Source organism: Triticum dicoccoides, chromosome 5B (assembly GCF_002162155.2).
Source record: "Triticum dicoccoides isolate Atlit2015 ecotype Zavitan chromosome 5B, WEW_v2.0, whole genome shotgun sequence".
NCBI classification, from domain to species: domain Eukaryota; kingdom Viridiplantae; phylum Streptophyta; class Magnoliopsida; order Poales; family Poaceae; genus Triticum; species Triticum dicoccoides.
In genome coordinates, this window is record NC_041389.1 from 600195046 (window position 1) to 600206928 (window position 11883).

Genomic DNA, 11883 nt, shown 5'->3' on the forward strand with positions numbered 1-11883 from the left:
TATTATCTTGTTAATTTTTCTTCCGTCAGTTGTCACAGAGCTATGCATCTGTCTGAACCTCGCCGTTTATCTTCTTCTGCTGCAGATATCTGTTGGTGCTGGACAAGACGAACTGGAAGACCAACATGCTGACGGGCCTCTTGGTCCCTTACATTTTCTTCACCATGCCCGGTCTGCTCTTCGGCTTCATAAGGTGATTATCCTCGCAAATTCTCTACCTGCAGTCTGCAGCGTCCCTTCGGATCTTAAATTTTGGACCCAATTATTAGTGAGCTGTGGAACTGTTTCTCAGTGAGCTGTGTGACTGTTTTTCTAGTGAGCTGTAGGACTGTTGCGTTGCTATGGATTACTAACAATTTGTCAGTTTGAACGATGCGAGCTCACAAAATCAAAATATTGCATATTCGGAAAATCCAGTTCGGCTCCAGGGAGCAAATGCTCTTGCACGTTCAAATGTACTTTTGCAAATGTAAAAAAAAAATAGATGTGTTCATTGTCCCACCAAAATGCTACCTGCAAATTTTTAGGGGAAAAGCTTAAGCATTTTAACCTATACAAAAAAGACAAGTCGAATGACAAATGTTACCTCCAAATGTTGCACTTAAATTTATTTATTTCATCGACGAAGCACTGCTATCCTGTTTCGCATTAAAATTGTCAACCACGTATGTTAGACTGAAATGAACATCTACAAAGAAAACTATAGCATCTGTTGATCTGTTACAATTTTACAGCATTACATACATATATTGATATTGATATATACGAGACAAATTCTTGATTGCTGGGCATAAAAATTGCAGGGGAGAGATTGGTGCTTGGATTGCGTTCGTTGTTGTCGTCCTGCGGCTGTTCTTTCCACGCCACTTCCCTGGTATAATTTTGATCTCTGTTTCTTGTTCGTGCTGTTGCCCCCTAGCAAGCAATTTATCTCTACACGTTGCATTTCAGCTTATATAGCGCCACTAAAACATCTGTTTTCTTTCATGTAAATCTCACAATGGGGATCTTCATCATGTTGTCAGATTGGCTGGAGCTGCCTGGCTCTCTGATCCTCCTCACGGTGGTCGCCCCCGCCATCTTCGCGGACACCTTCAGGGGCTCCTGGCTCATCATCGGCGTCGGCGTGTGCCTGGTCATCGGGTGCTACCTGCTCCACGAGCACATCAAGGCGTCGGGGGGCCTCAAGGAGGCCTTCCAGAAGCCCAATGGCTGGTCCAACACCATCGGCATCCTCCTCCTCTTCATCTACCCGGTCTGGGCCGTCGTCATGTGGTTCCTGTAGACCGTTCGCCGCTGTTTTGGGGTTCGTCGTGTGATGTTTTCTCCGGTGATTTGGTGTCGATCGATGGACCGTGCGCGGTTGTACCTGTTGATTGACGGACTGTTTTGGCCATGTTTTGATTTGGTGTCACGTCTTAGTTTGTTTCCTGGATCTGTGGGTACATAGCCATCAATAAAAACGTCTGCTCTGTTGATCGGTGGGTGCATTGAAGTGATGAGCTGCTTGCCAAGTTCTCTCATGGATGTCCGTATGATGGTTGCGTGCAACTGATGTGTTATGAGCTTATTAATTACTCTATTCACCCCCTATTTTAGTTTGTGAACTCAACTAATCGTCGTATTTTTCCTACTTTGGTGGGAGATCTTCAAAACCACGGAGAAACCTTATAAAAAAAGTAAACAATCTTTGTAAAACAAGATGAATGATACCCCTTCCATCTCATAATATAAGAAGGGAATACCTAGAACTCATCTAGATGAGATATAATTTGGTCTCATTCACTTTAACAACAAGAACATTTACAATCCACGTCGGCACACACGCATCTTATAGCACCACATCCAATGGCTATAAAAGGTGAATGAGACCAAATTATATCTCATCTAGATGAGTTCTAGCAAAACTGATATAAGAACGTTTTTGACACTAGGGAGTAACTCCCTCCGTCTCGAGTTTAAGACAAGTAATTTGGGGGACCGTAAGTTTATTTTTAGACATAAAAGCGAACAATCTTTGGAATCTCTTATAATATGTCAGAACAACATTTCTGTAATACTATCTCCATCGCAAATTATTTGTCTTATATTTGTCGGATACACAGAGCGGACGGAGTACATAATACGGAAATGCATATTGTGGTCAAAAGTCAAATCCCGTGATAGCAAGCTAAAGCTAAAAAACTGCATGCATGCAATAATACAGTTGCGATCTGTCCCCCACGTGTCTGTCCAGCGGGTCCGTGGAGAACAGTCCAGACCGAGCGCCACCTGTTCCGTTCCGTCGACCCCAGCAAGGTCCAGCTAATTCAGCTGCCGGCCTGTACATATTTCCTCCTATCCGCACAGCCAAAGCCAAAGCACAAATCAAACCCAGACCTGAGGCCATCCATCCGTCTTGAGAACTCTCGAGGTCTCGGCGAGTCGGGGGAGATGGCGCCGTCGTCGTTCCTCGCGATGAAAACGGGCGCGGCGGCCGGCGCGTCGGAGGCGGCGCAGGCGCTGCTCGAGTCGGACCTGCGGGAGCTGGGCCTGGCCGCGCGGAAGCTCGCCAACCACGCCATCGTCCTCGGCGGCGGCCTCGGCTTCGGCCGCCACTTCCTCAAATGGCTCGCCTTCATCGCCGCCGTGTCAGTATTTACCACCAGCCCCCCTTTATTTTCCTTGCTGGGACGAGCTTTGGTTTCTGCAAAGGGGATCTCCGATCTCCCTCGCCTCCTGACCATTTCGGGAGGACCACGGGGTAGTTGAGACGCCTGCCAGAAAACATCAGGACAGCATATTCCCTTGGAAGCAGTAATTTTTTTGTAAGCTTGAGCGTGTAATTTAACTGCGGTATCCTAGAGGGAGATGCCGAACGCGGTCAAATCCGTGCGAAAACCTCGCTCATAACGGGAGCTTGGTAGGAAATTTTCACGATTAATTGTGTGAGACTTGCGAAGCAAACATCCCTAACATACAGACGGAAGTCGGACCTTATCAAAGTGCATATGCTGTGATGTTAGTACCTGTTAGGATAACTCTGCCGTCTATATATGATGGTCTCTTCAATCTTTACTTTGCAAACTTAGAGGAGTTGAGGAGTTTATGTGTCCACTTAACCTGAGATTGTTACCTTCTTGACAATTGTTGGTTGATCGCCGGATTATGCATTGTCTGAACTTTACTGTTCTCTTCTGCTGCAGATACCTCTTGGTATTGGACCGGACAAACTGGAAGACCAACATGCTGACGGGACTCTTGGTCCCTTACATTTTCTTCACCCTGCCTGGTGTGCTGTTCTCCCTCGTAAGGTTGTTATAGTCGCAATTTCACATCTGCAGCATCAGTTCATGTTTTAAATTTCAGTGCAGTTGTAAGTAGCTGTGAAGATTGCTGCATTCCTGCAGATTAACCAATTTGAAATATCTGAAATTCTGAACTTAGAAAATCGAAATATTTCATGTATGTTTTCCAGAATGAAAAAAATAGTGCATTAGGTTGTTGATAAAGCGAGGTAAGATAGTTTTCATTGTTGGTTGATATCACCGGCTATAAGGGCCAGAGTGCCGGTCTTCTTAAAAAAAGCTCACTTCACTCAGGATAGAATCAAAGAACTTTATAGGTTGTTGATAAAGTGAGGTAAGATACATGCTCAATATAGGTTATTTAATATATTGCTACCTCACTGCAAAAGTCGAGGTATCTTTGGTTGTCTATTGGTTGAAGGATCAGTGCCTCTGCCTCACTGGCTGATACTTCCATGGTGCTATGTCCTCGGTTGCTCTAATTGTACAGCCTTAGATACAGATATTTGAATCAAATTTATGATCATCAAACATCAAAATTGCAGGGGAGAGGTTGGTGCCTGGATTGCATTCGTTGTAGTCATCCTGCGGCTCTTCTTCCCGCGTCACTTCCCTGGTATCATTTCCTACCTATTCTTTTACCTATCCTTGCTGCCCCTAGCAAATTATCACTATGTGTTGCATTTCTCATCTTTGCTGTGCCCTGTAAAGAGAATTTTCTGCTTATAATAGCACTACCAAAAAACATGTCCTTATTTTTCATCTACGCAATAAGCCGCTAAACTGTTACATAAATCACACAATGATCGTCTTCGTATCTGTACCAGATTGGCTAGAGCTGCCTGGGTCTCTGATTCTTCTCACGGTGGTCGCCCCCAGCCTCTTCGCGGACCACTTCAGGAACGACCTCGTCGGCGTCTTCATATGCCTCGCCATCGGGTGCTACCTGCTTCAAGAGCACATCAGGGTGTCAGGAGGCTTCCGGGAGGCCTTCAGGAAGGCCAATGGCGTGTCCAACACCATCGGCATCGTCCTGCTCTTCGTCTACCCAGTCTGGGTCCTGGTGCTCTGGCTCCTGTAGAACATCTACTGCTATCAGAGTGGCCATTGATTGGCTTGTGCAGTTCTGTTCGCTGTATGGGGATTCATCGTGTAGATGCTTTCGATGGTGATTTGGTATTTTGCTCGTCCGGAGCCGATGAACTGTGCACGTTTGTACCTTTCTGATGGACATGTTTCGATTTGTTGTAGTTCTGGTATGAGGTCCGTGTTTCCTTGATTTGTGGGTACATAATCATCAATAAAATTGTGCTGAAGTGCTAGAAGAAGAAATATATAGAATGTTTGATACTAAATCTTTGAAGGATGATATGCAGCTCGAGTTCAATGAAGACAGCAGCTTCAGACAAACTCAATTCCATTTTTTTAGTTTTCTTTTATAAACTAAATTAGTGATAAAAAAAGAAACAAAAAGATTCGATTGCAGATCTAAAGATATACCTTCAAGCGCTAACCTTCCCGGCAACGGCGCCAGAAAAGAGCTTGATGTCTACTACACAACCTTTTTCTTATAGACGTTGTTGGGCCTGCAAGTGCACATGTTTATAGGACAGTAGCAAATTTCCCTCAAGTGGATGACCTAAGGTTTATCAATCCGTAGGAGGCGTAGGATGAAGATGGTCTCCCTCAAACAACCCTACAACCAAATAACAAAGAGTCTCTTGTGTCCCAAACACATCCAATACAATGGTAAATTGTATAGGTGCACTAGTTCGGCGAAGAGATGGTGATACAAGTGCAAAATAGATGGTAGATATAGGTTTTTGTAATCTGAAATTATAAAAACAACAATGTAACAAGTGATAAAAATGAGCGTAAACGGTATTGCAATGATAGGAAATAAGGCCTAGGATTCATACTTTCACTAGTGCAAGTTCTCTCAACAATAATAACATAGATAGATCATATAACAAGCCCTCAACATGCAACAAAGAGTCACTCCAAAGCCACTAATAGCGGAGAACAAACGTAGAAATTACGGTAGGGTACGAAACCACCTCAAAGTTATTCTTTCGGATCGATCTATTAAAGAGTTCATACTAGAATAACACCTTAAGACACAAATCAACCAAAAACCCTAATGTCACCTAGATACTCCATTGTCACCTCAAGTATCCGTGGGCATGATTATACGATATGCATCACACAATCTCAGATTCATCCAACCAACACAAAGTACTTTAAAGAGTGTCCCAAAGTTTCTACCGGAGAGTCAAGAACGTGTGCCAACCCCTATGCATAGGTTCATGGGTGGAACCCGCAAGTTGATCACCAAAACATACATCAAAAGGCACATGATATCCCATTGTCACCACAGATAAGCACGGCGAGACATACATCAAGTGTTCTCAAATAAAGACTCAATCCGATAAGGTAACTTCAAAGGGGGAAACTCAATTCATCACAAAAGAGTAGAGGGGGAGAAACATCATAAGATCCAACTACAATAGTAAAGCTCGGGATACATCAAGATTGTGCCATAGAGAGAACACGAGAGAGAGAGAGAGAGAGAGAGAGAGAGAGAGATCAAACACATAGCTACTGGTACATACCCTCAGCCCCGAGGGTGAACTAGTCCCTCCTCGTCATGGAGAGCGCCGAGATGATGAAGATGGCCATCGGTCATGGGTTCCCCCTCTGGCAGGGTGCCAGAACGGGCTCCCGAGAGGTTTTTTGGTCGCTACAGAGGCTTGCGGTGGCGGAACTCCCGATCTATCTTGATTTTTGATGTTTTTAGGGTACGTAGGCATATATAGGCGAAAGAAGTCGGTTGGAGGGGGGATGCTCGAGGGGCCCACGAGACAGGGGGCCACCATCCTGTAAGGGGGCGTGGCCTCCTATCTCGTGGCCTCCTCGAGGATCTTCTAACGTGGACTCCAAGTCTCCAGGATCGTATTTTCCCAAAAATCATGCTGCCGAAGGTTGGACTCCGTTTGATATTCCTTTTCTTCGAAATACTGAAACAGGTAATAAAACGACAATATGGGTTGGGCCTCCGGTTAATAGGTTAGTCCCAAAAGTAATATAAATATGTATAATAAAGCCCATAATCATTCAAAACAGATAGTAATATAGCATGAATGCTTCATAAATTATAGATACGTTGGAGGCGTATTAGCATCCCCAAGCTTAATTCCTACTCATCCTTGAGTAGGTAAGTGATAAAGAAAGAATTTATGAAGTGTGAATGCTAGAAGGTGCACAAGTTTGATCAATGATAATTTCAATCACCTTTTCTAGCATGATAATATGTCATAACAGTAGTTCATCTCATAAAACTTTTCATAATCAACTAACAAGCAATTCACATGTCAAAGCATAGACCATAAACTTTCTCGAAAACTAGCAAACTTTATTCTTAGTCATCAAACAATTGCAATTCATCTTACTTTTAGGAAGAGTCTATGTCAGAGCTTTGATTTAGCAAACTTCACATACTCAACTATCATATAGTCTTTTACAATTGCTAACACTCACGCAATACTTGTGGTTATGAAGTTTTAATCAGACACAGAGAAAGATTGGGGCTTATAATGTTGCCTCCAAACGTATTCACCTTTGGGTGATGTCAACAATAATATTTCATGCTAACGTACATCCAACTGGATATATATATCAGGATCACCCTAACACAAAGTGCTTGCCAAAGGATAAAATGAAAAAGGAAAAGGTGAAGATCACCTTGACTCTTGCAAAAAGTAAAAGACATAAAGTAAAAGATAGGCCCTTCGCAGAGGGAAGCAGAGGTTGTCATGCGCTTTTAGGGTTGGATACACAAAATCTTAATGCGAAAGAACGTCACTTTATATTGCCCCTTGTATATGAACCTTTATTATGCAGTCCGTCGCTTTTATTGCTTCCATAACAAGTTTGTACAAAGCTTATTTTCTCTGCACTAATAATTCATGCATATTTAAAGAGCAATTTTTATTGCTTGCATCGATGACAACTTACTTGAAGGATCTTACTCAATTCATAGGTAGGTATGGTGGACTCTCATGGTAAAACTGGGTTTAAGGATATTTGGAAGCACAAGTAGTATCTCTACTTGGTGCTAGGATTTTTTGGCTAGCATGAGGGGGAAAGGCAAGCTCAACATGTTTGAATAATCCATGACAATATACTTTAACTGAGATGTGAGAAAACATAACCCATTACATTGTCTTCCTTGTCCAACATCAACTCTTTAGCATGTCATACATAATGAGTGCTCACAATTATAAAAGATGTCTATGATAATATATTTATATGTGAAATCTCCCTTCCTTCAATATTCTTTCATGCATTGTTCAAATGACTAATACAATGCTTGCTAACCGTCAATAAATTTACAACCTTTACTTCTTAGATGTGAAGTCATTACTCCCCATGGGATAATCAAATGAAACATATATAATTTCAGATTTATGACAATCAACTCATTCAACAATTTACTCATAGGATATAAGTGAAGCACACGAGTAAATGACAAACTACTCCAAAAAGATATAAATGAAGATCAATGAGTAGCTAAATAATTATGCAACTATGTGAAGACTCTCTCTCATTTAAGAATTTCAGATCTTGGTATTGTATTCAAACAGCAAGCAAAACAAAATAAAATGACATTGCAAGGATGGCACAACTCATGTGAAGAAGCAAAAACTTAGGCTCAACCGATACTAACCGATAGTTGTTGAAGAAGAAAGGTGGGATGCCTACCGGGGCATCCCCAAACTTAGATGCTTGAGACTTCTTGAAATATTATCTTGGGGTGACTTGGGCATCCCCAAGCCTGAGCTTTTGTGTCTCCTTAATTCCTCTCATGTCATGGTTTCTCTTTTTATCAAAAGCTTCATTCACAACAAACTCAACAAGAACTCGTGAGATAGGTTAGTATAAACCAATGCAAAACCTTATCATTTTCTACTGTAACAAATCACTTAAATTATTATTCAACATTGCATACTAAATGCCTCTTCATATTTAATACTCCTATCCTCAAATAGAATCATTAAACAAGCAAACATATGCAAACAATGCAACTATAACAGTAATCTGTCAAAACAGTACAGTCTGTAAAGAATGTAAGATTCATCATACTTACCTAACTCCAAAAATTATAAACTAAAATTACCACTGTAATAAATTTATCAGAGCTTAATATGCAAAAAGATTCAACGTTATACAATTCTCTGACTTTTCTAGGGAATTTTTGCAACAACGGTAAACTTTCTGTTTTCAAACAGCAACATGTATAGTAGCAAAATAAGCATGGAAAAGGCTATCCTTGACTTTTTTTATTGAAACTAAAGATGCAAAACATTATTCTAACTAACAGCAAGCAAATACTAACAAAATAAATTAATTCTCCAAGCAAAACACATATCATGTGGAGAATAAAAATATAGCTCCAAGTAAAATTACCGATGAACGAAGACGAAAGAGGGGATGCCATCCGGGGCATCCCCAAGCTTAGGCTCTTGGTTGTCCTTGAGTATTACCTTGGGGTGCCTTGGGCATCCCGAAGCTTAGGCTCTTGCCACTCCTTATTCAATAGTCCATCGAATCTTTACCCAAAACTTGAAAACTTCAACCACACAAAACTCAAAACAAAACTTGTAAGCTCCGTTAGTATAAGAAAATAAAACCACCACTTAGGTACTGTAATGAACTCATTCTAAATTCATATTGGTGTAATATCTACTATATTCTAACTTCTCTATGGTTCATACCCTCCAATACTACTCATAGATTCATCAAACTAAGCAAACAACACATAGAAAGCAGAATCTGTCAAAAACAGAAGAGTCTATAGTAATCTGTATCAAACGTATACCTATGGAACCCCAAAAATTATGAAATAAATTGCTGGACCTGATAAATTTGTCTATTAATCATCTGAAAAAATAATCAACATATAAGCACTCTCCAGTAAAAAATGGCAGCTAATCTCGTGAGCGCTAAAGTTTCTATTTTTTACAGCAAGATCACATAAACTTCACCCAAGTCTTCCCAAAGGTTCTACTTGGCACTTTATTGAAACAAAAGCTATAAAACATGATTATTACAGTAGCATAATCATGTGTACACACAAAAACAGTAAGGATAAATATTGGGTTGGCTCCCAACAAGAGCTTTTCTTTAATGCCTTTCTAGCTAGGCATGATGATGGCAATGATGCTCACATAAAAGATAAGAATTGAAACATAACGGGAGCATCATGAAGCATATGACTAGCACATTTAAGCCTAACCCACTTCATATGCATAGGTATTTTGTGAGCAAACAACTTAGGAGAACAATAATCAAATAGCATAGGAAGGTAAAACAAGCATAGCTTCAAAATTTTAAGCACATAGAGAGGAAACTTGATATTATTGCAATTCCTACAAGCATATGTTCCTCCCTCATAATAATTTTCAATAGCATAATGAATGAATTCAACAATATAACCAGCACCTAAAGCATTCTTTTCATGATTTACTAGCATAGAAAATTTACTACTCTCCACATAAGCAAAATTCTTCTCATGAATAATAGTGGGAGCAAACTCAACAAAATAATTATCATGTGAGGCATAATCCAATTGAAAACTAGAGTCATGATGACAAGTTTCATGGTTATCATTGTTTCTAATAGCATACAAGTCATCACAATAATCATCATAGATAGCAACTTTGTTCTCATAATCAATTGGAACCTCTTCCGAAATAGTGGAATCATCACTAAATAAAGTTGACACTCTTCCAAATCCACTTTTATGTTCATCACATAAAATTCAACATCCTCCAAAATAGTGGGATCACTACTTCCTAAAGTTGACACTCTTCCAAACCCACTTTCATCAATATAATCATCATAAATAGGAGGCATGCTTTCATCATAATAAATTTGCTCATCAAAACTTGGGGGACAAAAAATATCATATTCATCAAAAATAGCTTCCCCAAGCTTGTGGTTTTGCATATCATTAGCATCAAGGATATTGAAGGAATTCATACTAACAACATTACAACCATGCTCATCCTTCAAAGATTTAGTATCAAACATTCTATATATTTCTCCTTCTAGCACTTCAGCACAATTTTCCTTTCCATCATTCTCACGAAAGATATTAAAACGATGAAGCGTGTGAGACAAACTCAATTCCATTTTTTGTAGTTTTCTTTTATAAACTAAACTAGTGATAAAAAAAGAAACAAAAAGATTCGATTGCAAGATCTAAAGATATACCTTCAAGTGCTAACCTCCCCGGCAACGGCGCCAGAAAAGAGCTTGATGTCTACTACACAACCTTCTTCTTGTAGACGTTGTTGGGCCTGCAAGTGCACAGGTTTGTAGGACAGTAGCAAATTTCCCTCAAGTGGATGACCTAAGGTTTATCAATCCGTAGGAGGCGTAGGATGAAGATGGTCTCCCTCAAACAACCCTACAACCAAATAAGAAAGAGTCTCTTGTGTCCCCAACACACCCAGTACAATGGTAAATTGTATAGGTGCACTAGTTCGGCGAAGAGATGGTGATACAAGTGCAAAATAGATGGTAGATATAGGTTTTTGTAATCTGAAATTATAAAAACAACAATGTAACAAGTGATAAAAGTGAGCGTAAACGGTATTGCAATGATAGGAAACAAGGCATAGGGTTCATACTTTCACTAGTGCAAGTTCTCTCAACAATAATAACATAGATAGATCATATAACAAGCCCTCAACATGCAATAAAGAGTCACTCCAAAGCCACTAATAGCGGAGAACAAACGTAGAGATTATGGTAGGGTACGAAACCACCTCAAAGTTATTCTTTTGGATCGATCTATTAAAGAATTCGTACTAGAATAACACCTTAAGACACAAATCAACCAAAACCCTAATGTCACCTAGATACTCCATTGTCACCTCAAGTATCCGTGGGCATGATTATACGATATGCATCACACAATCTCAGATTCATCCAACCAACACAAAGTACTTCAAAGAGTGCCCGAAAGTTTCTACCGGAGAGTCAAGAACGTGTGCCAACCCCTATGCATAGGTTCATGGGTGGAACCCACAAGTTGGTCACCAAAACATACATCAAGAGGCACATGATGTCCCATTGTCACCACAGATAAGCACGGCAAGACATACATCAAGTGTTCTCAAATAAAGACTCAATCCAATAAGGTAACTTCAAAGGGGGAAACTCAATTCGTCACAAGAGAGTAGAGGAGGAGAAACATCATAAGATCCAACTACAATAGCAAAGCTCGGGATACATCAAGATTGTGCCATAGAGGGAACACGAGAGAGAGAGAGATCAAACACATAGCTACTGGTACATACCCTCAGCCCCGAGGGTGAACTACTCCGTCCTCGTCATGGAGAGCGCCGGGATGATGAAGATGGCCACCGGTGATGGGTTCCCCCTCCGGCAGGGGAACGGGCTCCCGAGAGGTTTTTGGTGGCTACAGAGGCTTGCAGCGGCGGAACTCCAGAGGTTTTTGATGTTTTTAGGGTACGTAGGCATATATAGGCGAAAGAAGTCGGTCGGGGGGGGGGGGTGCTCGAGGGGC

At 40.8% G+C, this 11883-nt stretch overlaps 2 protein-coding genes across 2 annotated transcripts in view; both read left to right on the forward strand.

Moving 5' to 3' along the window:
• LOC119311947 (cold-regulated 413 plasma membrane protein 1-like) overlaps positions 1 to 1502 on the forward strand; it is a 2022-nt gene extending 520 nt beyond the window's left edge. The window contains exons 2-4 of the mRNA XM_037587665.1: positions 59 to 193; positions 804 to 874; positions 1026 to 1502. Coding sequence (XP_037443562.1) covers positions 59 to 193; positions 804 to 874; positions 1026 to 1285 — 466 coding nt within the window. The 3' untranslated portion in view covers positions 1286 to 1502. The remainder of the gene's footprint in view (positions 1 to 58; positions 194 to 803; positions 875 to 1025) is intronic.
• Positions 1503 to 2312: 810 nt separating this feature from the next.
• LOC119311948 (cold-regulated 413 plasma membrane protein 1-like) lies at positions 2313 to 4621 on the forward strand. The gene is made up of 4 exons (XM_037587666.1): positions 2313 to 2630; positions 3186 to 3293; positions 3833 to 3903; positions 4115 to 4621. The coding sequence occupies exons 1-4, from the start codon at positions 2434 to 2436 to the stop codon at positions 4366 to 4368; spliced, it is 630 nt and encodes a 209-aa protein (XP_037443563.1). The 5' UTR covers positions 2313 to 2433; the 3' UTR covers positions 4369 to 4621.
• The last annotated feature ends 7262 nt before the right edge of the window (positions 4622 to 11883 follow it).